Source organism: Mustela nivalis (assembly GCF_964662115.1).
Source record: "Mustela nivalis genome assembly, chromosome: 19".
In the NCBI taxonomy this organism is placed as follows: Eukaryota; Metazoa; Chordata; class Mammalia; order Carnivora; family Mustelidae; genus Mustela; species Mustela nivalis.
Genome location: NC_139038.1, coordinates 35,399,602 through 35,424,156, shown reverse-complemented (window position 1 = coordinate 35,424,156; position 24,555 = coordinate 35,399,602). Strand labels below are relative to the sequence as shown.

General features: G+C 54.3%; 1 protein-coding gene across 2 annotated transcripts in view; it reads right to left on the bottom strand.

Moving 5' to 3' along the window:
- The window catches only part of PPL (periplakin), a 44,564-nt gene extending 21,339 nt beyond the window's left edge, over window positions 1-23,225 (bottom strand). Inside the window, exons 1-2 of one of the 2 annotated variants that reach the window (XM_082713074.1) lie at window positions 22,736-23,225; window positions 1,028-1,127 (exon numbers count right to left, since the gene is read on the bottom strand). In XM_082713074.1, the coding sequence (XP_082569200.1) occupies window positions 1,028-1,127; window positions 22,736-22,797 (162 nt within the window). In that variant the 5' untranslated portion in view covers window positions 22,798-23,225. The remainder of the gene's footprint in view (window positions 1-1,027; window positions 1,128-22,735) is intronic. The other variant, XM_082713075.1, reaches the window with a different exon arrangement.
- Window positions 23,226-24,555: the final 1,330 nt, after the last annotated feature.

The following is a 24,555-nucleotide window of genomic DNA, read 5'->3' as shown; positions in this document are numbered from 1 at the left end:
GTATATCCCAAACACTACATGGGATATACTTCTATCAAAAAAATCGCCTGTGTTCCAAAAGTCAAATTTAAAGTACACCCTGTATTTTTATTTGTTAAATCTGGCCACCGCACCTCTGGGATGCCTCTGGGGCTAGCTCTGTCACAGATGAGTCACCTCGTTGTCTCTGAACCTCAGTGTCCCCAGCTACAAAATGGGTATAAGCTCAACCGCACTGGGCTGGCGGAGGGTTCAAAGGTACGGTCGTCCTGGCAGCTCCCAGGCATCCCGCCTGCTACAGGTTGCTCAGGAGAACCCGTGGCTCCGAGTGGCTGTTAGCCCACGTCACAGAAGAGGGAAGAGAGACACAGAGAGGGAACACGATCTGCCTCGCTACTTTCTCCCTCTTCTCCGTGAAAGGAGAATCGCATGCTTCTGAGGAAAGGCAGGGGACGTACAAGAAGAATGAGGGTATCGATGATCATAACGAGCCCCTGATAGACCTGCATAACCTCGCTGAATCTTTACGGCAGCAGAGGGGATGGGGATGATCCCTTTTACCCCGTTGGAGGCAATCACACACACACACAGAGGTACGGCGACTTGCCTCAGGTCACACAGTAAGGGGCAAAGCTGGGATGCTAGCAGGACTTGGTTCCTGAGACCATAGCTCCCCTCCAGACAAGGTCCACGAGCTGCAGGAACTTAGCCCCCAGAGTCGAGGGCTGATACTCACAGCAATAATGAGATTTCTCCATCTCAGCACTCCTGACCTTTGAGGCTGGATCACTCGGGGGAGGAGGGACATCCTATGCCCTCAAGGGTGTTTACGAGCATCCCTGGCCTCCACCCACGAGATGCCCGTCCACCCTACTACCCCAGCTGTGACAGCTAAAAATAACTCCAAATGTGGCCACAGGTTCCCTGGGGGTAGGGCAGAATCCACCCCCTTCCCAGTAAACACTGTTGGGTCGGGCAAAACCCTGGTCCCAAATAGGGCTGACAGGATGGCGGCGGCGGGGGGGGGGGGGGGGGGGGGGGCACTCACGCTCTGCATCTTGGCCTCCGTGTCCACGATGTTCTTCTCCACCTGGTCGGCATTCTTCTGCAGCTGCTCGATCAGCTCTGACAGCTCCTTGTTAGAGATGCTGGGGACGGAAGACAGGAGGTGGGCTGGGGCCAGCAGGGCGGGCCGTGTCCCCACCAGCCTCAGCGGGAGCCTGGCTGCCCACCCCGTCTCCTGCACCCCCCCATTCCGGGCCGACATCACCAAAGCCACAGAAACAAAACAGCTTGGGGCGAGTTTCTATTTTTACATGGCAAAACACCTTTCTTATGGTTTTTTTTTCCCCCCATATTTTTTACTGATATAGAATTCACATGCTATGAAATTCACCCCCTTAAAGCCTGTAATTCATTCAGTGGGTGTTAAGATGCACAAGGTTATACTGATGTGTGTCGGGCCCTGCCTCTGCTGTTGCGTCCTTTCAACACCAGAGAGGGAATGGAACTTGGCCAATGTCACCCAGCCAGCCAGTAAAGGTCAAGATTAGCACCTAAGGGGCGCCTGGGGGGCTCAGTCAGTTGACTGCCTTTGGCTCAGGTCACGATCTTACGGTCCCAGGATCGACCCCCACATCAGGCATATCTGCTTCTCCCTCTGCCACTCTCTGTGCTCCCCTTTTGTGCTCTCTCTTTCAGATAAATATATAAAATCTTAAAAAAAAAAAAATTAGCACCTAATTCCCCAATGTCTGCTGAAAACCTTTCTGTATTGACTCCACCATAGAGCCCAAGCACCCAGCGGTTTCATTCTACCTGCACTCATTAAGCACCCGCTATAGGCCAGGCCCAGCACCGTGCACAGAGAAAGCCTCGCCCTCTGACAGGTCACCCCCTAGATGGGAGGAAATCAGCATTTACAGAAATAACACACGACTGAGATAGGCATGAGGGGCTCAGGATGCCCAGAGGAGCCTCAGGGCTGGCCGGGTGGGGACGTGACTGGTCACTGAACGTTTCCTGGAGGAGGTGGGGAGCGGCTAGGTTCTGAAGAATGGGGAAGAGTTTGGGGCTCACGGGCAGAAGGCTTCAATGACAAGAGGTCACAAAAAGTTGGGTCCTGGGCATGTCCATTGTGGGGGGCAGGGCAGGGCTCTGGACCCTCAGGCAGAGGGCGGCCACCACCTTTTCCACAGTGGACTTCTTCAGATCGAGGCCTGGGACCCACGTCTTGGGACACGAAATATTCAGATTCCCAGGAACTAACCCGGCCCCTCTGGATCTGGATCTCCAGAGCTGGGCCCGGGAAGCTGTATTATTATTGCTCTGGTTATTACGGGTTCTCCAGGGGACCTTGATCCCCTGTGGAGTTTGAGGTCCAACACTTGCTGGTACTGCTGGTAAGCGGGGAGTGGGGGGTGTCTCGGGGGCAGAATTGGGCCCAGCCAACAGAACCTATGAGTCTGTCCACCGCGTCTCAAACCCTGACTGAGAGTTTGCTCTGTGCCAGGCCTGGATGCACGGGAGTCAGGGCCCAGGGGTGGGAGGGAGGGAGAAACAAGACCCAGGTACCCTCTGCCAAGTCAATCACGGAGGCAACCTTTCCCAAAGTGGGTCCCAGGAACCCCAATGCTGTAAGTCACTCCCAGTATGTAGGCTTTATGAGTCAAGGCAGCTTGACCCTTGAGAAGTCCATGAGCCTGGAAAGGCTCTGAGCAGTCCTGCAGTGCAGAAAGCTGGTATTCAGTGGAGAGGAAGGGAGTGCTCAGAAGGGACTCTGTGTGAGGGATCGGAGCAAGGAAGGGTAAAGGCTGGGCTGCCAGGGCATGGACTGAGCCCACAGCCCTCACCCCCCTGGCTGGTCAGACCCCATGGGGAGCACAAGTCCTTCCAGGCCCCGCCCCTCCACCAAACCACTGATCCTCAGCCTGGCCTGCGGCACTCAGATGTGGCGAATCTTAAACCAAATATTTAACCCACAACTGCTCAAGCATCATCAGGAAGCCCCCGTGTGGATTCGGTGGGGGTCGCTGGCTCCGTGCAGCCCCACCTCAGGACACGGGACCAGCTCCCAAACCAGCCCCTTCACTGGCTGCGAAATGTAAGCAAAGTGCCTTCTGGACCCCAACCTGGGCTGGCCCATTATTCCAGCCAAATCCTAGCACCAGAAAGGGGACAAAATGGGGGGAGGGTGGAATAACCAGGCTCAGGAACATGGTGTTCCTGGCAGAGGACAAAGGAGGGCTCCATGGGAGCTTCTGGCCAGACAGGCATGGGCTCCAAGTCCAGGGGACCATGTGCTGCCTGGACCATCTCAGGCAAGCACCTTACCTTCGAGATACCTCCGCTTCTCCGTTTGTCTACAGGGGATGCCCACCAAGGTATTGTGATAATTTGGTACTTTCCACACACACTTCGCCAGACATCAGACATGTTCACAGGCTCATCCTCAACATCCTCACCCTAAGCCCCAGGGGAGGGCCGTGTGCCCCTTTCCAGGGACTTTATAGGAAACCAAGGCTCAGAGATGTCAAAGTGCTTGTCCAGCATCATACACCCAGAACTCTGCTCAGGCAGTCTTGTTCTAGAGGCCATTTCATCAAATACAGGGCTCACAGCTACTCACAGGGGTGCTGGGAAAATCACAAGCACACATACGGCAACCACCACCATCACCAGAATAGTATGAGCTTGTATTTACTTTCCACATGCCAGGCTCTCCGCTCACTTCTTAATCTTCATTACAATCCTGTGAGGTAGGTGTTGGCCCAGGGGGTCAGGATATTATTGTTCCCCACTTTACAGATGTGCAAATGGAGGACCAGAGAGTTTCAGTAACTTTCCTAAAGTTACACAGTAATTAAGTGTTCGAGCCAGAATTCCAACCCAGGCAGGCCCCCAAGTCCATGCTGTTAACAACCTCCTGTGACAATCCTGCAGGGCTCCCAGGACATCTGAGGCATGCACTGCCAAGTACCCTATACCACAACAGGATACCACTTCTCACCCACCAGGATGGTGATAATCAGAAAGACATATCACAACGATTTGGTGATAAGGATATGGAGAAATCAGAATCCTCATTCACTAGAGGGTGGGAACTGTAAAACAGTACAGCTGCTTTGGAAAGTAGTCTGGAAGTTTCTTAAAAAGTTAAACATAGGGGCGCCTGGGTGGCTCAGTGGGTTAAGCCGCTGCCTTTGGCTCAGGTCATGATCTCATGGTCCTGGGATCGAGTCCCGCATCGGGCTCTCTGCTCCGCAGGGAGCCTGCTTCCCTCTCTCTCTCTGCCTGCCTCTCCATCTACTTGTGATTTCTCTCTGTCAAATAAATAAATAAAATCTTTAAAAAAAAAAATTAAAAAAAAAAAAGTTAAACATAAATGGGGTGCCTAGGTAACTCAGTGGGTTAAAGCCTCTGCCTTTGGGTCGGGTCATGATCCCAGAGTCCTGGGATCGAGCCCCTCGTCGGGCTCTCTGCACGGCAGGGAGCTACTTCCTCCTCTCTCTCTCTGCCTACTTGTCATCTCTGTCAAATAAATAAATAAAATCTTTTTCTTTTTTTAAGATTTTATTTATTTATTTGAGGGAGAGAGAGGAATCACAAGTAGGCAGAGAGGCAGGCGGGGGGCGGGGGGAAGCAGGCTCCCTGCTGAGCAGAGAGCCTGATGCGGGGCTCGATCCCAGGACCCTGAGATCATGACCTGAGCCAAAGGCAGAGGCATTAACCCACTGAGCCACCCAGGCGCCCCTAATAAATAAAATCTTTAAAAACAAAACAAAACAAAAAGCCTTTCCTTTAAAAAAAAAAAAAAAGTTAAATATAAAGTTGCCACATGACCTAGTACTTCCACTCCTAAGTATCTACCCATGAGAAATGAAAACATAAGCCCACACAAAAACTTGAACGAAACACGAATGTTCATAACAGCACTATTTACAATAGCCAAAAAGTGGAAACAACACAAGTGGTCATCAACCCATGAATGGACAAATGTGGAATATCTGTACAACAGAATATCACTCAGTGAAAAAAGGAACAAAGCACAGATATCTGCTATAGCGTGGGTGAACCATAAAACCATTACGCCAAGTGAAAGCAGCCAGACGCAACAGGTCACCTATGGTAGGATTCCATTTCCATGAACTATCTAGACCAGGCCAGTCCATTGAAGCAGAAAGCAGATTAGTCATGGCCGAGGCCGGGGGTGGGGCTAGTAAGTGAGCACTGAAGGGTATGGGGTCTTTTGGGGGGGGTGATGAAAATGTTCTAAAATTGATTGTGATAGGGGCACCCGGGTAGCTCAGTGGGTTAAGCCTTTGCCTTTGGCTCGGGTCATGGTCCCAAGGTCCTGGGATCGAGCCCCGCATCTGGCTCTCTGCTCGGCAGGGAGCCTGCTTCCTCCTCTCTCTCTGCCTGCCTCTCTGCCTACTTGTGATCTCTGTCTGTCAAATAAATAAATAAATCATCTTTAAAAAATTGATTGTGATAGTTGGGTAATTCCATAAATATACTAAAAACCATTTAATTGTATCCTTTAACCCACTGAGCCACCCAGGTGCCCCTAACTGTATACTTTAAATGAGTGAACGGTATGCTTTGTGACTTACATCTCATTAAATCTGATACTAAAAAAATTGGCAAGAGCCATTGTTTGGCAAGTGATAGGGGCTTGTTTCTTCTTTCCTCACCCCTTTTAGCCTTCTTCCTGCCTTCTCTCCTGCTTTCCATGGAGGCTAGACCAGCTCCAGGCTATGGCCAGCTGCCTTGAAGATGCTAGTTAACACACAGGAAGTTGACTCTGTGCCCACCAGTGCTGAGCAAGTCACATATAGATGAGCTCCTTCGATCCCACCACTGCTGAAGCTGCAGCGTTCTCCAGTTTTGCAGATGGGGAAACTGAGGCATTGATAGAAGAACTGCTAAGAAGAACTTGGCCCGAGTCCCATTACCAGGAGACAAGGAGAGCTGGGGATCTAATCCAGGCCTCTGGGGCACAGTCTTAGTAATTTTGCCTTTTGGGTTTGGCATCATCAGGAATGAGAGGCCCCACAGGGTCCTGCGTTCCAGCCAGGAGTGCAGGAATGCAGGACCGTGGGCAGGTCAGGAACGTGCAGGGAGGAGACGGAGATCCCAAAAGGACTGGGAACTTGCCTGGCCAGTCCAGCTTTTCATCTCACTAATAAGACCCACGGGGACAGCCAGACAGGGCATCAGCCCGACCGATGAAGACCAAGATACAGCCCTTCCCCACCACCCCCGTCCAGTCCTGTCCCACCCACGGAAATGACAATCACCGGCAGAGCCAGGAAAGCCGAGGTGCCCGCACCCCAGAGAAGGGAGACGCGTCGGAGTGACATGCTGGGAGAGGGACACACCCGGCCTCCTTCTACTTACTCAGAAGTTTAACACGGACACAGGTTGTCAGGGCAAGAGGCCTTTGGTACTAGAAGGTGGCTTGGAAGTCATCCAGCCCCACCTGCTCGTTACACAGATGAGCAAATCGAGGCCCTCAGAAGCAAAGGCACCTACCGGAGATCATACAGGAGGCAGCTAGTGCCTGGAGTCAGACAGGGTTCAAATCCTGACTACACCCGCCATTGGGGTAAGCTTGGAGGAGCTCCTTTATGCTTCTGAACCTCTGTTTTACCATCAGTAAAGTGGGGATAGTCCATTCCACCTAGTCAAGTGAGGTGGTTGGAGGACAGGTCAGGAGCATTACTGGAAACACCTGAATTGGGTTTCAAAGGCCACTCTGAGGTTCAAGGACAGAGCTGGAGGTTCAGGGCAGCCTCAGGAGGCCCAAAAGCAGATTAGAGATCATGTAGCTTCACAAGTGGAAACCTCCCCGGTTTCAACTGGGGCCGAACCAGTGCGGGGCACGTAGGAGACGTTCAACACGTACTGTTCGGTGAAGGACCTCGAACAACCCAGCACACCGGAGAGGCCTCACAAACGGTGAGGAAGGCGGCTCATTCACACAACACGTACCCACTGCCCTTGTATTCCCCCACAGGGGGTGCCATTCGCCATGCACCTGAGCCCTCGTGTGGCTCCCTGAGCCACGGACTGGGCTCTGCCTGGGGACCCCTGCTTGCCAGTCACGCCTGGTCCCGCAGAAGAGGTTTCTTCTGAAAATCAGTGAACTCACAGTGGAGAAGACAGAAGGCTCACTTCCCCAGGGGAAGGCATATCAGCACAGCAGAACACCTGACCCCGGGGACCAAGGAGGACAGGTTCCAAGGAACCCTTCTCAGTGTAGGACTCCATCTCATGGCTAGAGGCCAGCAGACAAGCCCAAACCGAGGGACGGTCTACGGCACACCTGACCAGCTCCCCTCAAAAGTGTCAAGGTCACGAAAGACAAGACTGAGAAACCACCAGCCTGGAGGAGCCTAAGAAGACAGGACCGCTGACTGTGACGTGGGGTCCTAGACCAGAAAAAGGACATGAGGGGAAAACCGGGGAGTTAGAAACAAGTTTATAGCTGAGTTTTTAAAGTTTCCTTCCAGCTTTCTGGGTTTTCCAGCCAACCCCTACAGGACATCTTGGTGATGGGAATGGCATCTACCATGCCCACCTGTGTGCAGGCAGGGAGGAGGTGGGGCTGTGACCCAAGCCACCACCGGTAGGTAGAAGCCGGTAGGACTCAGGATTCAGCTGTCCCCACGACGGTCCCCTCAGTCCAGCCCAGCCTGGCCCGGCCCTGCCCAGGTGTTGCTATATGGGAGGCACAAGCCAGGTTGGGGGATCCTAGGCAGACTTGGGCCCGTTTCTCCAGGGAATCAGCCCTCATTTTCTCCTCCTGGGCTGAGGAGGCTGGGGTCTGGCATGGGCCCGGGAGAGCCAGGGTCCTGTCCAAGGTATGCCAGGGAGCCCCATTTACATGGCCTCGTCTGTATGCGAGACTTCTGGCGCAAGGAGGAAAACACGGGGTGCAAGCCGGCCAGGGGGCTGCCTGGCACCTCCCCAGAGCCCTGGGCTGGGCTGGAGGCCACACTGAGGGACAAACAAGGGCCTTTTGGGTCTGAGCCTGCAGGCGCCAGCCTAGAACAGGTGTCTCTTTGTGTCCCAGGCTCCACTCAGAGCCCTGCAACAGCGGGAAGAGAGCCTGACAGCTTGAAACGGCATCAGGTACCCCCGTTCGGTCCCCGGGTGTTAGAAACTCAATAACCACAGTCCAACCTGCTCTGCAGGAGGCCACCCAAGCCCAGGAGGTCAGCAGCAGCCTGGGGAGGTAGTGCGCAGGCCAGCAGGGGTACCGTCCAGAGAAGTGGGGACACGGGTGGTGACCAGGTCATCTAGACACCACGAACGGAGTATATGAGCAGGAAAAGAACACAGGCATCTCAGGGGACCCTAACCACCCCCATCCTGCTGCCTACCTCTTCTTGCTTTAATTTCGGGAAGGTGCTCCCTACCCCTTTCCCTGGCTGGAGGGGCAGTATGGCCTGATGGTTAAGCACCCAGACACATGGCAGCTGGCCTGTATTTGAATCCTGACTCAGTCCTTACTAAGCTGTGAATTACTTAGCCTCTCTGAGCCTCAGTTTCCCCATCTGTTAGTGGGGCTCATGGCAGTATGCCTGCCGCAGTGCTTGGCCAGGGGTTTAAATGAAAGAGAGAGAGTGGCTATATGGGTGAGGCCAGGCTCTCTGCCTCCACTTGAGGGTCACTGTCCAGGGATCTGGGCTCCTTTTAAAGAGATGATAAAAAGCCGGCAACGGAGGCCTGAAGGCAGAACCCACTGGCACGGGGAAGCTTTAAAAAAAAAAAAAAAAAGACCCGGGGCCGGCACACCATTCACACTGATTCTCACACAAACCAAAACATGTTCCGGCTCGTCCCTGTGCTGTCACCTCGCCCAGACATGGGAAATTTGCAAGTAACATCAATATTTGGAAGTATCTCCTCCAATCCCTGCAGGGAGAGGCTGGTGTACATACATGGGTAGTAAGGCTGCCGGGAGGATTCGGATCCCAGACCTGGTCTTGGGTTTGGGCTTAGAAAGAGGTTTGGGATTTGAAAGGTATGGTGTTTCCACCGCAGGGTTTCTGCGGTTCTAAGAATCTCCCCCATCTGTAGGAGGGAAACCGCAGAATGGGAGAGCAGGGAGGGCCCGTCTACCTGGTTGTTCAAGCAGAAACCCAGAACCACCCCAGACCCCTCCCTTTCCCTTCCTTGGTTCCACCCAGGAACAGATCTCTTGTGCCTCCATCCTCCCTTTGCCCTGTGGTCTCAACCTGATCAAGGTTGCTACTTCTCACCTAGACCAGTGCAACAGCCACCCCCAACTGCCTCCCCATACCCACTCTCTTGCTGCCTCCAGCCAGCTTCAGCACATGTCCACAATCAACCTGATCTTACCACTGTCTGGACTCCAACTTGCCACGGCATCAGAGCATCTCAAATGCTCTGAGAATAGAGTTCACACTCCTCCCCAAGGCCCAGAGGACGCCCAGACCTAACCCTTGTACCCAGCCTTTTCTGCCTCAGGGCCTTTGTACCAGCTGGGACTTTGGTGGTGGGGGTCTCTGTAGATCACCTCCAGGACCACCCCGGCTAAGACTTGGTTTATTGACTGCATGCCCAACTGACCCACTCCATCTAACTCCTTCCCAAGCTCAGCAGCCAGTGGAAGGACCTGCTTCCCAGCCTCCTGCCTCCAGGAGAGACCCAGGCTCTCCAAGGACACCACGAATCGCCAACCCTCCAGCTAGCAGCAAGAGCCACCCTTGCTGCCTTCAGCTCTCCGTGCCCAGGTCATGCTAAACCAGTTGGCCCATTTTTCCTCTCTATCCTGCCTGCAGGGAGGGAAACTGAGTCATCCTGGCGCAGAGAAAGAATGTAGGGTCTGGTGTTGCTCTGACCCGGGCAGACTTAGCCTTAGTCTCTCTCTGCCTATTTTCTTGTCTGTGTAATGGTGATAAGAATCTGTCCAACCCCAGAGAATTGAGACAATTCAAGGAGATAATCCTTGCAAAGCACTTTGCATGTGGCAGTCACATGGCAGAGGCTCAGGATTGCACCCAAAGCATCGCTCACCCCAGCAACAGGGCAATGAGTCGCGCAGGTGTCTGGCGTAAGCAGATGTGCTACTGCTCCCACCTACCTGAATCTCCTCATCCATTTATAGGGTTATGGTGTCTACTTGTGGAGCGGTGAACGGAAAGACACAGGTCGGGAGCATCCCCAAGTGGGGGTTTGTACTATGTGGCTTTGCATTCAAGGCTACTGCTGTCCCGTAGAAATAGGCAGCAAGCCACATTTGGGGTTTAAATTTCTCCAGCAGCCACATGAAAAAAAAAGTCAAAAGAAAAAGGGGAACTTAATTGTTATATGATATGTTATTTAGTTAATGTAAGAAATTACTTTGACAGGTAGTCCATGGAACATTATTAATGCGTTATTTTACATCCCATTTTCCTATTACATCTCTTGAAGGCTGCCATGCAGGTTTTTTTTTTTTAAGGTTTTATTTATTTATTTATTTATGTGACAGAGATCACAAGTAGGCAGAGGGGCAGGCAGAGAGAGAGGAAGGGAAGCAGGTTCCCTGCTGAGCAGAGAGCCTGATGCAGGGCTCGATCCCAGGACCCTGAGATCATGACCTGAGCCAAAGGCAGAGGCTTTAACCCACGGAGCCACCCAGACGCCCCATGCCATGCAGTTTTAAATTGCAGCCCATCTTGCCTTATTCTAAACACACCTCACGTGACTGGTGGTTCCCAAGCAGGACGGCAGAGTTCAGGCGATTCTGTGGCTTCTGGCCACTTTGCTACAAGCCCATCGGTTCTGCCATAGTAAAGGTGATGGGTGCTCTCAGAGGATCTAGTGGTCCTGCTCAGAGCCCGGTACCTAGGGACACTCAGTAAATGGTCATCCCTTTTGCTCTCTGCCACTCTCCCACCAGATCTACGCAGGCTGCCCTGGCACCTGCCCCAAGGCCAGGTCTGGTCTACAGATTCCCAGCTACCTGACTTCAAAACATTCTAGGGCTCCCAGCTGCACCCAGCAGAGCATGGTACCTGCATGTAAAGGGCCAGAGCCCATAAACCACAGCCTCACACCCTTTCCCAGGCCCCCAGAGCTGGAACGTCCTTGCCCCCGGGCCCCAGGGCAGACCCATCGGCATTTGGCTCATTCCCTGCCATCTCTCCCTCCAGGCTGGGAGAACAGCTTCTCTCCTGCCCTGGCCTCTTTCAGGACCTGCCACCCTGGGGATGAAATCACACCCCCAGAGGGGTGCTGCAACCCTGCCATATGACCGTGTCCCTAGCTGTCCCTGCCTGCCGAGAACGGCTCTGTCTCCCATCAATCACAACTCAACTTTCTCTGTGTGTAGAGACAGAAAGTGGTGGGCACAAGGCATCTGTCTAGCGGGAAATGCTCTTCCTCCTTGGCCGGGACCACCTAGGCTTCCAGGCCTCAGTCAGTTCCCGGGTTGCCCTTGACCACGTCTATCCATCCTTCCCTTTGGGGGTTAATTCTGTTTCAGTGGGTGTGCACCGGAGCAGGGGAAGGGTGGGCAGGAGCCATCGGTTTTGGAATGTCTGGAATGCGTAAGAGTGCGCACCTCTCCCCAGAACCAGCCTCACCCTTCCCAGAGCCCAGAGCAGGGACCTGGCTGCCTGCTGGCCAGGATCATTCTCTTCTGGGTCCTGCCTCCAGGGCCAGCCAGGGCAGGAGTGCTCTCTGGGGACATCCAGACCTGCTGGGGAGGTGTACCTCTGGTGCTGGGTATCCCTCGGCCCCCATTTCCTTTTGTCCCTCCCAGACATCTGTCCATCCCTGACACAAAGGCACACACGAGAGGCACTCAGGAAATGAGTGCTAAACACTGAGGGCACCTGCTAGGTACCTATAGCCCTCCTCAGCTCCTTCCCAACCAGATCCACTGAAATCTTACAGTCCGGGGAGAAAGCCACTCTTACAGTCATTGAACACTTCTCTCTTTCTAAAGATTTTAATCTTAAGTAATCTCTGCACCCAACGTGGGGCTCAAACTCACAACCCCGAGATCAAGATCATACGACACAAACTAAGCCAGCCAGATGCCCCCATTGGGCACTTTTCTTAATCCTGCCTTTATTAGACTATACACTTTTGGACAATAAGGATGTAGTCAGCTTTTTCTTCTTTTTTTTTCTTTTAAAGATTTTATTAATTTACTTGAGAAAGAGAGAGAGAGCATGAGAGGGGAGAGGGTCAGAGGGAGAAGCAGACTCCCTGCTCATCAGGGAGCCCGATGTAGGACTCGATCCCAGGACTCCAGGATCATGACCTGAGCTGAAGGCAGTCACTCAACCCACTGAGCCACTCAGGCGCCCTCAGCTTTTTCTTTTTTTAAAGATTTATCTATTTATTCTATAGATGGAGGGAGCCCAAGTGGGAGAGAGAGAGGGAGAAAGAATCTGAAAGTAGACTCTGCGTTGAACACAGAGCCCAGTGCTGGGCGTGATCTCACTGATCTCGGGACCACGAGATCATGACCTGAGCTAAAACCAAGAATCCAATACTCAACTGACTGAGCCACCCAGGCATCCCAGGACCGACTCATCTTTTAGAGGGCACTTTGTGGCCCTTAATTCCAGGCCTTGCACAGCTTTGGGGCTCAATAAATAGGTACTGAACTGAGCTTCTGAAAGCATGGTCACAATTCCTAACCCCCCATTTTCCAGATGAAGACAACTGTGGCTTAGAGGGGATGAGAACTGCACCCCCCCCCCCAAGGTCACACAGCTGGGAAGTGGTGGTGCCAGGATTAGAACAGGCTCCAGAAACACCTTCTCAGAACAAGGGTGACATCAATACCCATCCACGAAATGACATGGAGACACTGGGGAGACAGGATGAAGCAGCAAGGCGTTTCCCACTCAGGGGAGGCCTAGTGATTTACATCTTGTTGGCATCTGCCTCAGTACAATTAATCCCAGTGGTTGAGTAATAGTGGTGGCAACTGACTCAGACATCCTCCTAAGATGCCACCGTGAGGGGCTCCCGATCTGTCCCTCTGAGCAGGCCTTCTGGGAGAAGGAATCAGCACAGAGGGAACACCTCTCCAGGCTGACCCTGCTCCGGGGCCTAACACATGTTTCCACTTGGATCCTCCTAACAGCCCCTCCAGGCTGGTACTATTATTGCTCCCAGGGAACAGACTGGGACTCGGGAGGAGGGGCAGCTTGGCTGGGGCAGCTCTGGGGGCCTGGGAAAGAATGTGGGGCTGTGATTTAGGGGCTCTGGCCCTCTACATGCAGGTACCATGCTCTGCTGGGTGCAGTTGGGAGCCCTGGAATGTTCTGAAGTCAGGCAGTCACTGGACTAGTAAGCATCCAGACGGATGACTGCTATCACCCCAGCCGTCTTCTAGTCAATCACTCCTGAGTTACCTTTCAGCCCCACCCCCAACTCGTCATTTCTCCATCCCCCTTACAGGCCCTGGGAACAGGCCCTTCTCCATTACCAACCCGAGACAGGAGTTGTTAACATGCTATCAGACATCCGCTCAATTCAACACTTATTTATTGACCTTCAAACCTAAGCGAGACTTGAAATTAAGGGCACCAAACTGCCCCCCCAAAGATAGATAAGTCCAAAGGTTCATTATTTTAAGATTATATTTATTGGGCGCTTGGTGGCTCAGTCAGTTAGGTTGATGTTAGGCAGAATCTCAGGGTCCTGGCATCGGGCCCTGCAACAGGCTCCTTGATCAGTGGGGAGACTACTTCTCCCTCTCCCTCTGCTGTTCCCCTTGCTTGTGCTCTCTTGTTCTGCCAAATAAATAATTAAAATAAAAAAAAAAAAGATTCATTTATTTATTTGACAGAGGGAAGGTGGCTCAAGCACAAGCAGACGAAGCAGCAAACAGAGAGAGGGAAAAGCAGATTCCCCGCTGAGCAGGGAACCCCACACGGGACTTGATCCCAGGATCCCAGGATCATGTCCTCAACCAAAGGCAGACATCCACCAGGCACACAGTCCAAAGGTTTATAACCTAATAAGTAGGATGAAGCAAAACACCCCAATGACTATAACTGCAAAGATTCAGAATGCCTGGGTCAGCGTATTTTCATCCACTCTGTCTCATTCAGGCTTTATATCCTAACTTAATTGCGAAAAATACAGCTTGACCCAATTAAATGAAGGAAAAGAGCCAAAAGGAAACAAAAGAGAAAGCATGATAAATAAGAAATACAAACTAACATGTCAGAGGTAGGTGCAAACACATCAGTTATTACAATAAACGTGAATGAGTCAAACTCTCCTGTTAAAAGATAAGACTCTCGGGGCGCCTGGGTGGCTCAGTGGGTTAAAGCCTCGGCCTTCAGCTCAGGTCATGATCTCAGGGTCCTGGGATCGAGCCCCACATTGGACTCTCTGCTCAGCGGGGAGGCTGCTTCCTCCTCTCTCTCTGCCTGCCTCTCTACCTACTTGTGATCTCTGTCGAATAAATAAATAAAGTCTTAAAAAAAAAAAAAGATAAGACTCTCAGGTGAGAATACAAAAATAAAACTAAAGCCAGCTCTGTGCCATTTCACAGGACACATACCTGAAACAGAATGATACGGGACAGTTGAGAATAAAGGAATACAGCACAATAGCTCGGGCAGCTGCTACAGCAATGGGAAAGCAAGGTAGGTGTGTGTATCTCACGGACGAGACGGATCAAAGTTACCAGTATAAATGTGGGGTTCACAACCCTGGCTACACATCCAAAGACGGAGGTGTGGGCCCCACCCCAGAGATTTTCTGGCTTAATCGGCCTGCGAAAGGGCCTGGACACTGCTTTTAAACTCCCCATATGAATCTAATGTACTTCCAAGGCTGAGAACCCGGAAATGAACCACAGTAATGTGTCACAGGGTTAGGGGGAGTGGACTGAGGAAGAATCCCCAAATCTCTACAGGAAGGAAGTCTTGTAAGAAAGCAGTACACAGGAAACATACAGTAAATACCAGATTGATTGGTCAATTGACTGATACTCTCCTTACTAGAAACTTCCATGGTAATTAGACAGTAAAATCCTCCACACCCAGCTATTAATCCTGGGGAAGTACGTCCTAAACAGAGAAGATTGCTGGTGTAGTAACTGCAGATCCGTTTCCCGGCCTAATCTGTTTCCGCCCAGTGAAGCCACCCAACCTCCAGGCCCGTGTCAGGCGTGTGCTCTTGGGCTCCTGTTATCCACATGCAGAAGTTTGCCTTGGGTAACATCAGGGCTAATCTTGAAGATTTATGCAAGGTTTAAACTGGACTCAAGCCAATCTCAGTGCCCCTGCAAGCCAGGACGTCATTCCAGGTTCAAGACCAGGAGTACCAGGCTCCTTTTATTAAGCACCTACTATATCCCTGATGTTGTACACCCACTGTCTTCAGTGTTCTCCACAAGCTTATGCTCCTCCAACCCACAGAGTCAAGAGAGACCTTCTGCCACTGTCTACTGAGTGCTACGTGTGGTTGGCACCATTCTTGGGGGTATGGGAGTGACTGCACAGCATGCAAAGTCCCGGCCTTTGTCAGGCCCAGAGAGGGGTAGGAATGAGGCCAGCAGCACAGCAGGGCCTGAAAGGTGGGTCTGCAACTCCCAAACTCAGGTTCCTTCTACTCCACCCACCATGCCCTCTGTCCCTGCCCATGGGCCCCGGCCTCCCCTTCAGGAACAGTGGAGCTTGGCTGCTCATTTTATACTTTGTAAGAGTGAAGCTCCTTAATCGTGGCAGCAGGACTGAGACCTCTCAGTTCTTGGCACAGACTGAGAATCCTTCCTCAACCTTCAGTTGGATCCACAATGTCCCCACACCCAGGACGGAGAAATGAAAACCAGAAAAGCTGGGAGTCTGAGACCCCAGCCCAGGCCACTGGGGCAGCGAGGAGTTCCGCACACAGTCGTTTCCTTGCAGCGTTCCGGGGTCAGCAGGCCACAGACGGAGCTGCCGGTCAGGGAGTGGCTGGGCGGGCAGCTACCTTACAAGGCCTGACAAACCCTTCGCCCAGGCAAGGGTGGGCCAGGCGGCCAGCTGGGACACTCTGGTGGCCAGCTTGCCTGCTCCCAGCTCAGAATGTCCGTGTTAGAGCAGCTCAGGGTCGCTGGGCAGGCTACTAAACTCTGAGTCTCACCTGAAACAGAGCCATCGGGGCTGAGAAACACCACATATCATCATTTAGGGCGGCCACTCCAAGCCAGGACTCAACCCTGAGCCTCTTGTATGTTCACAGCTTTCCCAGTACCCTCTGCTGCCTTCCTGACACTTTCCATCTGTGTCTCCCGATCCAGAACCATCCTGCTTGCCTTCCAGTCTTGCTCCTCTGGCCTCAGGACCAGCCCCCCTGGGCTTACCTCCCCTTCTCCCCATGACCCCTTCTCCCACTAATGACCAGACCCTGAGACACAGGACTCCAGGCTCCCGCCCATGCTGTTCCTGCTGCCAGCTCTCCTTGCCCATCCCACTCCTCACTTTAAAGACCTGAAAACTCATGATCTAGCTCAAACACACACAAAAGCACAGAAAAGAACCCTACCACCAAGACGCGGCTGATGTTCCCACACTGCCGTACTTGCTTTGGATTTTGTTTACTAAGACATACGATGTTATCGTGTATTACCCCTTCGGCCACCTCCTCTGGGGGAGGGTGATTTTGGAGCTACTGGTTTCCTCCTAAGCCCGTTTCATGCTCTCCACTACGTACCTCTGTCTGCATCCAGAAAACAAACAAACAAACAAAAACATCAAATTGCTTTGTATGAATGTTTTTCAAATGTACATAAATGTACTCTGTCTCCTTCATTAGCTTTGTTCACTGATGACTTTTCGGGCTGATGCACCTGGAGACACCTACCCCACCTCATCCCACTCCAGGCTCTCTCCATCCACCCACCCCCTGCTCGTCCCCCAGAAGCCCTCGGGCTGGCTCGGGGCCCCTCTGCCTCCACTGTCCCAGCATTTACCACCCTGCATTGTTGCCTCCTGCTTACCGAGCACACAGAAGGTGGTTGGATGAGGACAGGGGTCAACGGCACTCTCTGTTCAGGCCCTCACACTCTGTCCCACCCCCACCTTCCTGGTCAGTGCACGTGTGCGCGTGCATATGTGTGTGTGTGTGCACGCGTGTGTGTGCTCTGTGAGGGGTTCAAGGAGGGGGAGCATCTTAGCAGTCCTTCATGGCTCACCCTCATTCATTCATTCATTCATTCGTTCATTCAGCACATGTGCCACACCAGCCAGTCTCTTGGGTGGGGAGGGGAGATATCCACCTCCCTCTGGCCAAAGGACCAGAGTTAAATGGCTGCTGAGATAAGGATCAAGGAGATGGGCAGGACAAGAGGTTAGGGAGGGCTTAAGGAACAGAGACCAACCAAGAAAGAGGAATAGAAATGGGCTAAGAGGGGTGGGAAGAGCATTCCAGGCAAAAGGAACAGTGTAGGCAAAGGCCATGTGGTTGGATGTGGTGTGGAAAGGACAGGGTGAGGACACGGATTCATGTGTGCAGGGCTGCCACAACCAGGGCCTGAGAGCAAAGGGGCAAGGGTTAAGCAGCAGGGGACAGGATCAGATCTGCATCTTGCAAAGAGCTCCCCGGCAGCCATGGGGAGAAGGGACTAAGGTGTCAGGGTGGAAGCAGGAACTGTGAAGAGGCTACTGGAAGTATGCCGGCAAGAGGGCCTGCGCTGCTGGCTAGGCAAGGATAAGCAAGGCAGAACTGAGGACAATGCAGGGCTGGCCCCTGCAGAGAGCGACCTCCTGCCTGGGGGACCAGGGGTCTCCCTGCCCAGGCTCAGGAGGCTGAAACACAGAAGGGCCACCAAGAGCACAGAGAACAAAGACCAGAGGCCATTTTCCCCTTCCCCCTCCAGAGACAGGCTGGGGCAGGCCGGGAGAAGGGCAGGTGCCCCTTGCCTGGAGTAGGAGGGAGCTGGGAAGCCCAGGTCCTCCTCCCTTGACAAGGAGCCTTGGAAATGCTCTTAGAGGCAGCTTCTCCCTAGTGCCCAGGCCCTTTGGGTGCCCCTCACCCTCCTTGGAGTATTGCCTGAATGGTGTGAATTGAGCTAAGCCTCTCCCCAAAAAACTTCCCATCCCCAGATGACTGCCCCTGACAATGCTCGAAATGCCACCATTAGCAGCCATTCCAAAGGTTCAGTGCTGTTCTGTTCTGAATCTAATTTATCAGGTCTCCTTCCCTCTGCCAACAGGAGCACTGGGCAAGTGAGGGCAAAGCCACAGAGAGGGGAAGCAGACAGGGTTGCTGGGGCGGAGTCAGGGAATACAAAAGCCAGTGACTCCACCATCTGCCCTGGGGCAGTCCCTGGAGAGAGCTGCCACCAGACCCAGGTGTGGGTGGGAAGACCTAGTTTCCCTTCCCAGGGGCTCCTGGGCCCCCAGCGTCGGCCACCTGTGAGCTACAAGGGGAGGTGAGTGCCTTTACTCTTGGCCTCAGTGTTACCCTCAGTGAAATGAGACACCAGCACCAGACTGGCTGGCACGGTGTCAGAATGAGACACTGTAACACCCACAGCCGCGCTGGGGGCACAGAAGGTGCTTGAGAAATGGTGGGATCCTCCAGTACAAACCACCCCAGTGGCTGGAGGTGGGCTTTGCTGACAGAGCCCTCCCCAAATCGGTCAGGCTTTCCAGCTGTCACTAATCAGTGGGTGCAGGTGTGTCTCCATGGATCTCCTGGAGGTGGGGGGCCCCATGAATGGTGAGGTGAATGGATGGGAGTCAGCGGATCTCCTGCCCGACCTGGGAAAAGAAGACAACTGCCTGGTCAGCTCTGGGCTTAACACTAGCCTTACCCTTACAGTGTGTGCTGATCGGTGCTGGAGTTGACTGCGCCCTCACACAGTCTGGGGGCTGGGCACCGAGCAACCTTACCAGCAGGGGCGTGCTATCATCACTCCCATTTTGCAGATGAAGAATCTAAGACTCAGAGATGTTAAGTGACCTGTCCATGGTCACACAGTCAGGAGGGGCAAAGGGAGGACTTGAACTCACACCTGACTGACATCAGACTTTGTACTCTCAAACACCAAGAGGCTCAGGGTACCCCAGCCAGCTTCCAGGAGGGTAGGCACCCCTTTCACCAGCCCTTAAAGCCTTGGGCCCCGCCTCCCACACAGGGTGCTCCCTGTTAAGACAGGTTAATTCTTGCAGGATGACACTCAGGTTAGTTTGAGAGGTGAGGCCAGGCTGCTGGGGGCTTACTGGGACCCATGTCTAGGTGGAGGGGCCAAATGAGTCCCATTTTACAGATGAGGAAGCTGAGGCTCTGTGAGGCCAAATTTCTTTGCCAAAGTCAAACGGAGGCAGAATTCAGTCTAACTCCCAAGCCGGATTTTAACCAGTCCACTCCTCCCCATGACAGGATGGACACCTCCCCAGGAAGTCCTGCCTGATCTCTTAGGTCTCCGCCCTGACAGCTCTGACTTCAGACCAGTCAGGCACACCAGAGTCGCTGCGCTAGAGACCTCATCTATCCGGCCCTAAGTCCCACCACCAAGACACAGTCCTGTAGCTACACTAGTAATTAAGCATAACTCCATCAAGTACAAGGAGATTGTCAATGTCTCCTCCACCTCCCTGGGAAAACAGCAGCCCTGGAGTTGTGCAGTGCACAGCCTTTCCATCAGCATCCAGTTCAACCCCAGGCACATGGTAGGTGTCTTATCTGCATTTGTTCAGTAGTTATAATCATCACAGCAGCCATAGATTGAGGCCTCCTAGAACTCTCATCTCTTTCCCTATGTTATTTCATTTAATCTTCATGCCATCAATATCATCCCACAACAATGCTTATGCCCATTCTACAAGGGAGGAAACACCAGAGCAAAGGCCAAGCAGCTTGCCCTGGGTTGCCTAACCAGGAAGGGGCAGCTGCTAGGGGCTGCACTCTCAGCCGCTTTTCAGGGTTAGGTCCCCTCCAGACCTTCCCTGCTGGGCTGGATGGCTGTGCTCATCCTCGGTGACCTGCACTATTAGGCCTGACCCTGTCATTAGCTTAGGTGTGAACATCAGCTCCCACACCTGTTATTAGGAACCAGGGTGACAAGAGCAGCGGGGTTCACCTGTCCCAGCCCTCCCCAGTTTCAGATGCTAGAAGGCGGACAAACAGGGAGAGGCGGTTTTCTCCAAGAGGGCTCTTCTGTGGTTCCCTTGTTTCCGGATCCTGGGTCCTGTGCACTGAAGGGGGTGATACTGACCCTCTGTCTGGGTACTTCCTGTGTGCTAGGGGCATTCTGTGTGTGGTCACATTTGCCCCCCTCCCAGGACCTCATGCTGGAGACACGTATTCGTACCATCCCAGCTTTGCGGGTGAGGAAGGTGAGGCTCAGGGTGGTTCCCCGACTTGCCTGTAGCACCTGTGGCAAACCTGGGATCAGAAGGGAGGCCTTCTGCTCTCGGGACCGGAGCTCCCACCCAACTCGCCACCTCTTGCTGGCAACCCCACCCTCCCTCACATAAAGGAGACCACCCCAGGGTGAAAGATTGAGGGTCAGGGACCCCGTCACAAGTGACCACATCTTGGAGCTCCACGACAGTGCTAGGCACCAACTGCCACTCAGAAGATTCTTGTTGAGAGAACGGAGCAAGAGGCTGTTCCCCAGCCCACAACCCAGTCCATGAACTTGTCCCTACTGAGGGGCAGGGACAGAAGGATGCACTGGTCTGGTGAGATCAGGGAGGGAAGCTCCCAGTCCCTACTCAGGGCTGTCTGTCCCAGGCCACAGAGCCCAAAGGCAGAGTCTATCATCCCATCCTTGGGGAGAGAATCAGGAAGGCTTCCTGGAGAAAGAACCTCAAATCTGAGATCTGAGATCCAGGGCTGTCAGCCAAGGGCAGAGGATGGCTGCCTTGGGCCAGAAGTATGCAGGGAGGGAAGAGGGGACAACAGAGGGGTAGGACCCTGAGTCCTTGCTGCCCCAGGCCCTTGGAGTCCATGAAGCTTATGGGAATTCCTTCCTTCCTATCCTCTGTTGGGAAAGCCAAGACCCTTCCAGCTTGTACGATTTCATCATAACCTTGTTAGGTCCAACCTTCTTTTGGGGGACCAGACAGACAGCTGAAGGGATTAGGGTCTGGAGGGATGGGGGAGGCAGAGGGCAGGGTGAGGCCTGGCCCATCTCCCGGTGTGTGGGTGTGTGCATGTGTGAAGGACTGGAGGAGCCCGAGTCTTGGTGGGGAGAGAACAGAGCAGTCCCCCATGGCTGGCACAGAGTATGCGATTGTGCAATGCTCCAGGGAACAGCCCAGGGACTGGACGGGACCCCAGCTAGGTCTGAGAGCCAGCTGGACTCAGCCACAGAGGAACAGCATAGAGGGCCCTGCCCAACCTCTGGGGTTGTGAAAGCCTGGGGAGGCTCGGGAGGGGGGAGACTTTAGAGGGGAAAATAAATGCCTCTGAGCTTGAAACAGTCCAAAGCAGAGATGGGGAACCCTGAAATCACAGGGGATGCAGTTTCTGAAAAACCTGGAACTCACAGAAATGGAGTGCCCAGGGCTGCCTGCACCTGCTGAGGAGTCTGGATGGCAAGAGTACTGTGGGAGCCCTGGCCGGAGTCTTCCCACCTTCTGGGCCTGGAAAGGAGTGTGGATTATGGTGGCGTGAGGGCATGTTAGGGTGAACACTGCCAGGCTGGTGGGCAGTGCAATTCTCTGAGTCTCCCGCGTGAATAGAGCTTGGTAAAGCGCACCGTCCTATCCAGGAGCCCCCCAACTCATATTTGCAAGCGTTGAAGTCCCACCCCTTCCCTCAATCTCAGCATCTCCAAGAGGCTTCCCTAAACCGGTTATTAAATGAATACATTAGGCTTATCAAAACGGACGTGGGCTGCCGTCTCAACGCAAACACATCAAGACATGTCATTCCCTTCCCAGGCCGCCCTGGGAACCTGAGGCTCAGAGACGCCGCCAGTTTCTGGGCTGGGGGGTGGGGCGCACCCCTGGGAAGTCAGGCAGCGAAAAGGAGGCTCCGATGACGCCCAGCTGCCACGCAAACCCCGGCAGAGGTAAAGGGGCGGCTCAGCCTGTTCCCCCCAACCCACCGACCCCATACAGACCCACGGGTTTTTCTAGGTGACGCTCTGGAGGGCAGGGTGGCAGGTACGGGGAACAGCTGCCGCAGGCGGCACACAGACCACCTTCCCGCCGCACACCACCCCCACCCCCAGCCCCACCAAGCCAGGAGCACCTGCGCGCTCTCCAAGAAGCGCTGGCGAGCGCCCCCCTCCCCAGCCCAGCTCAATTTCCCTTCCCCCGTGAGCCCCTACACGAAACTTCCTGAGTCCCCTGCGGCGCCCCCGCCTTAGCTTTAGCTTCCTCCCGACACACCACCGTCCACCCCTGCGGTGCGTCCCATCTCGGGAGAACCCCCAGCGCAAGGGCGACCCTGTACTTCCAGAAGTCCCCTGTACTTCCAGCTCAGCTCTCCACGCCCTAGGTGACCAAGTTAATGCTCCCTGGGCTCCTACAATCTCCGGTGCCAAGTATCATGTTTCCCCTTGGTCGCCCCCAGCGCCCACCCCCATTCCCACCCTGGCAGCGCTCGCCAGCTCAAGGGTGTCCCTCGGAGCCGCGTTCCCTCCTGGCGCGCACTCCCGGCTCAGCTCCCCGCCCCCTGGGCCACGCTTTCGGGGGCGCTCTGCAGCTCTCCCGGCCAGGTCGCTGCCCCCACGCTCGGGGCTGTGCTTCCCGCCTAGGACGCCCCTCAGCGCGCTGGTTTCCCGCCGCCGTCCCGGGCGCGGCGTGCGGCGTCTACTCACCTCCGAGTCTGCACGGTGGGGCTGTATTTGCCTTTGTTTCTCTTCCTGAAGAGCGAGTTCATGGTGGTGCTCGGGGTGCGCGGGCGGGGGCGGCGGGTCGCAGCGCCGGGCTGGCACTGGGAGGCGGGCGGGCCCGGCGCGCACCGAGGGGCGGGCAGGGGACGCAGGTGAGCGAGCGGCGGCGCAGAAACCCCTAGTGCGCCGCGGCGACGGCGGCGAGCGGTCACTACTCACCGGGGGCGGGGCGACGGCCGGCCTCCGGCTCTCCCCGCCGCTCGGGGAGAAGGTGGTGCTTACCTTCCCGGAGGAGGGGCCACCGGGCGGGCGGGGCTCCCAGGCTCCTTGGGCGCGCGCCCTCGGCCTGGGCAGAGCGAGTGGAGCGTCCAGCCTGGCCTGGGGGTGGGACACGGGGACCTGTCGGGACACCGCCCACCCTCCCCGGCCCCTGCTCTCTAGTGACTGGCAGGTGGGCGGGCGCGCACAGGCCGCTTTCCCGGGCACACCCAGCCTCACACACTCACCACCCCCTCCCCCGGGCCTGGCGCGCCCCCTGGCTGAGGGCCCTCACCTGGCTCTCCGCAGCCCCTCGCGCGCAGCGCTCGCGTCTCCGTGGCTCACACCCTGGTGGTTCCCCCCAGACAGGTGTGGCAGAGACTAGATGTGTCTCTGTGCCTTGGCTAGCTGGTCGGTTACACTCAGGTGGTAGTAGTGCCGATGGCAATTGAGAAAAGAGGTTGGGGAGCGCACCTGCCTGATTCAGATCCCTGACCTCAACCACAAATGGTCAGCTGACACCCGGCAAGACGTCTTCCTGCTCCCAGCCTCAGTTTCCTTATTTGTCAAACAGCGATAACAACTGGCCATAGCCCCAAGATTAGGAGGAGAGTCCTTTTGAAGATTTACTGTTGAGAATCCACACAAAGTACTTAGCACAGCGTCTGGCCCAAATGTACAGGAAGCATGGCCATCTAGAGGGTAGACAAAAAATCCTTTGAAACTAATGACCCCAGGCCCTGGCATGAAAGAAATACTTCATGGCTGGTCATAAAAGTGGCTGGATTCTGGTTCAAAATAGCCAGCGTGTGCTCAGGTTACATCGTGCGCGGTGGGGTGCCTGGGATAGACTGCGTGCGGCCCACTGTCCACCCCCGTTAAGTGTGTTCCAGTCAAGAGGACTGAGCTGTACAGACAGTAAACTGAGTCTGGCAGTGAGCCCAAATGGGGCCCAGACAGCTGGGAAGGTTCAGGGCCACTTTAGAGGGGAGTGGGGGTGAGGGCTGGGCCCAGCAGGAAAGGAGGAACAATGAGGTCTGCAGGGGAGGGAGGCAGGAATCCCCCAACCCTACCCCCCCATTCCTAGTCCTCAGGCCTGTCCCTTCCCCACATGTTGTTATTTATAAAATAAGGACATTGCTGGGGCATCTGAGTGGCTCAGTTGTTAAGCCTCTGCCCTCAGCTTGGGTCATGATCCTTGGATCCTGGGATCCTGGGGTCCTGGGATGGAGCCCAGCATCAGGCTCCCTGCTCAGCAGGAAGCCTGCTTCTTCCTCTCCCACTCTCCCTGCTTGTGCTCCCTCTCTCTCTGTCTCTCTCTCAAATAAATAAATAAAATCTTTAAATAAAATAAAATAAAATAAGGACATTGATGTGGAAGTTGATTCCCAAAGGCTTTTACCCCTGGACCCCGGAGCATCTGAGACACACGGGAACATTTAGACCATCTCTTGCCCCTGCCACCAAAGGACTTCAGTTTCAAAGTGTTACAGAGACTCCAGGAAAATCTTCTTCTTAATGAGGCACCTGAGGGTGGTCTTCGGCGG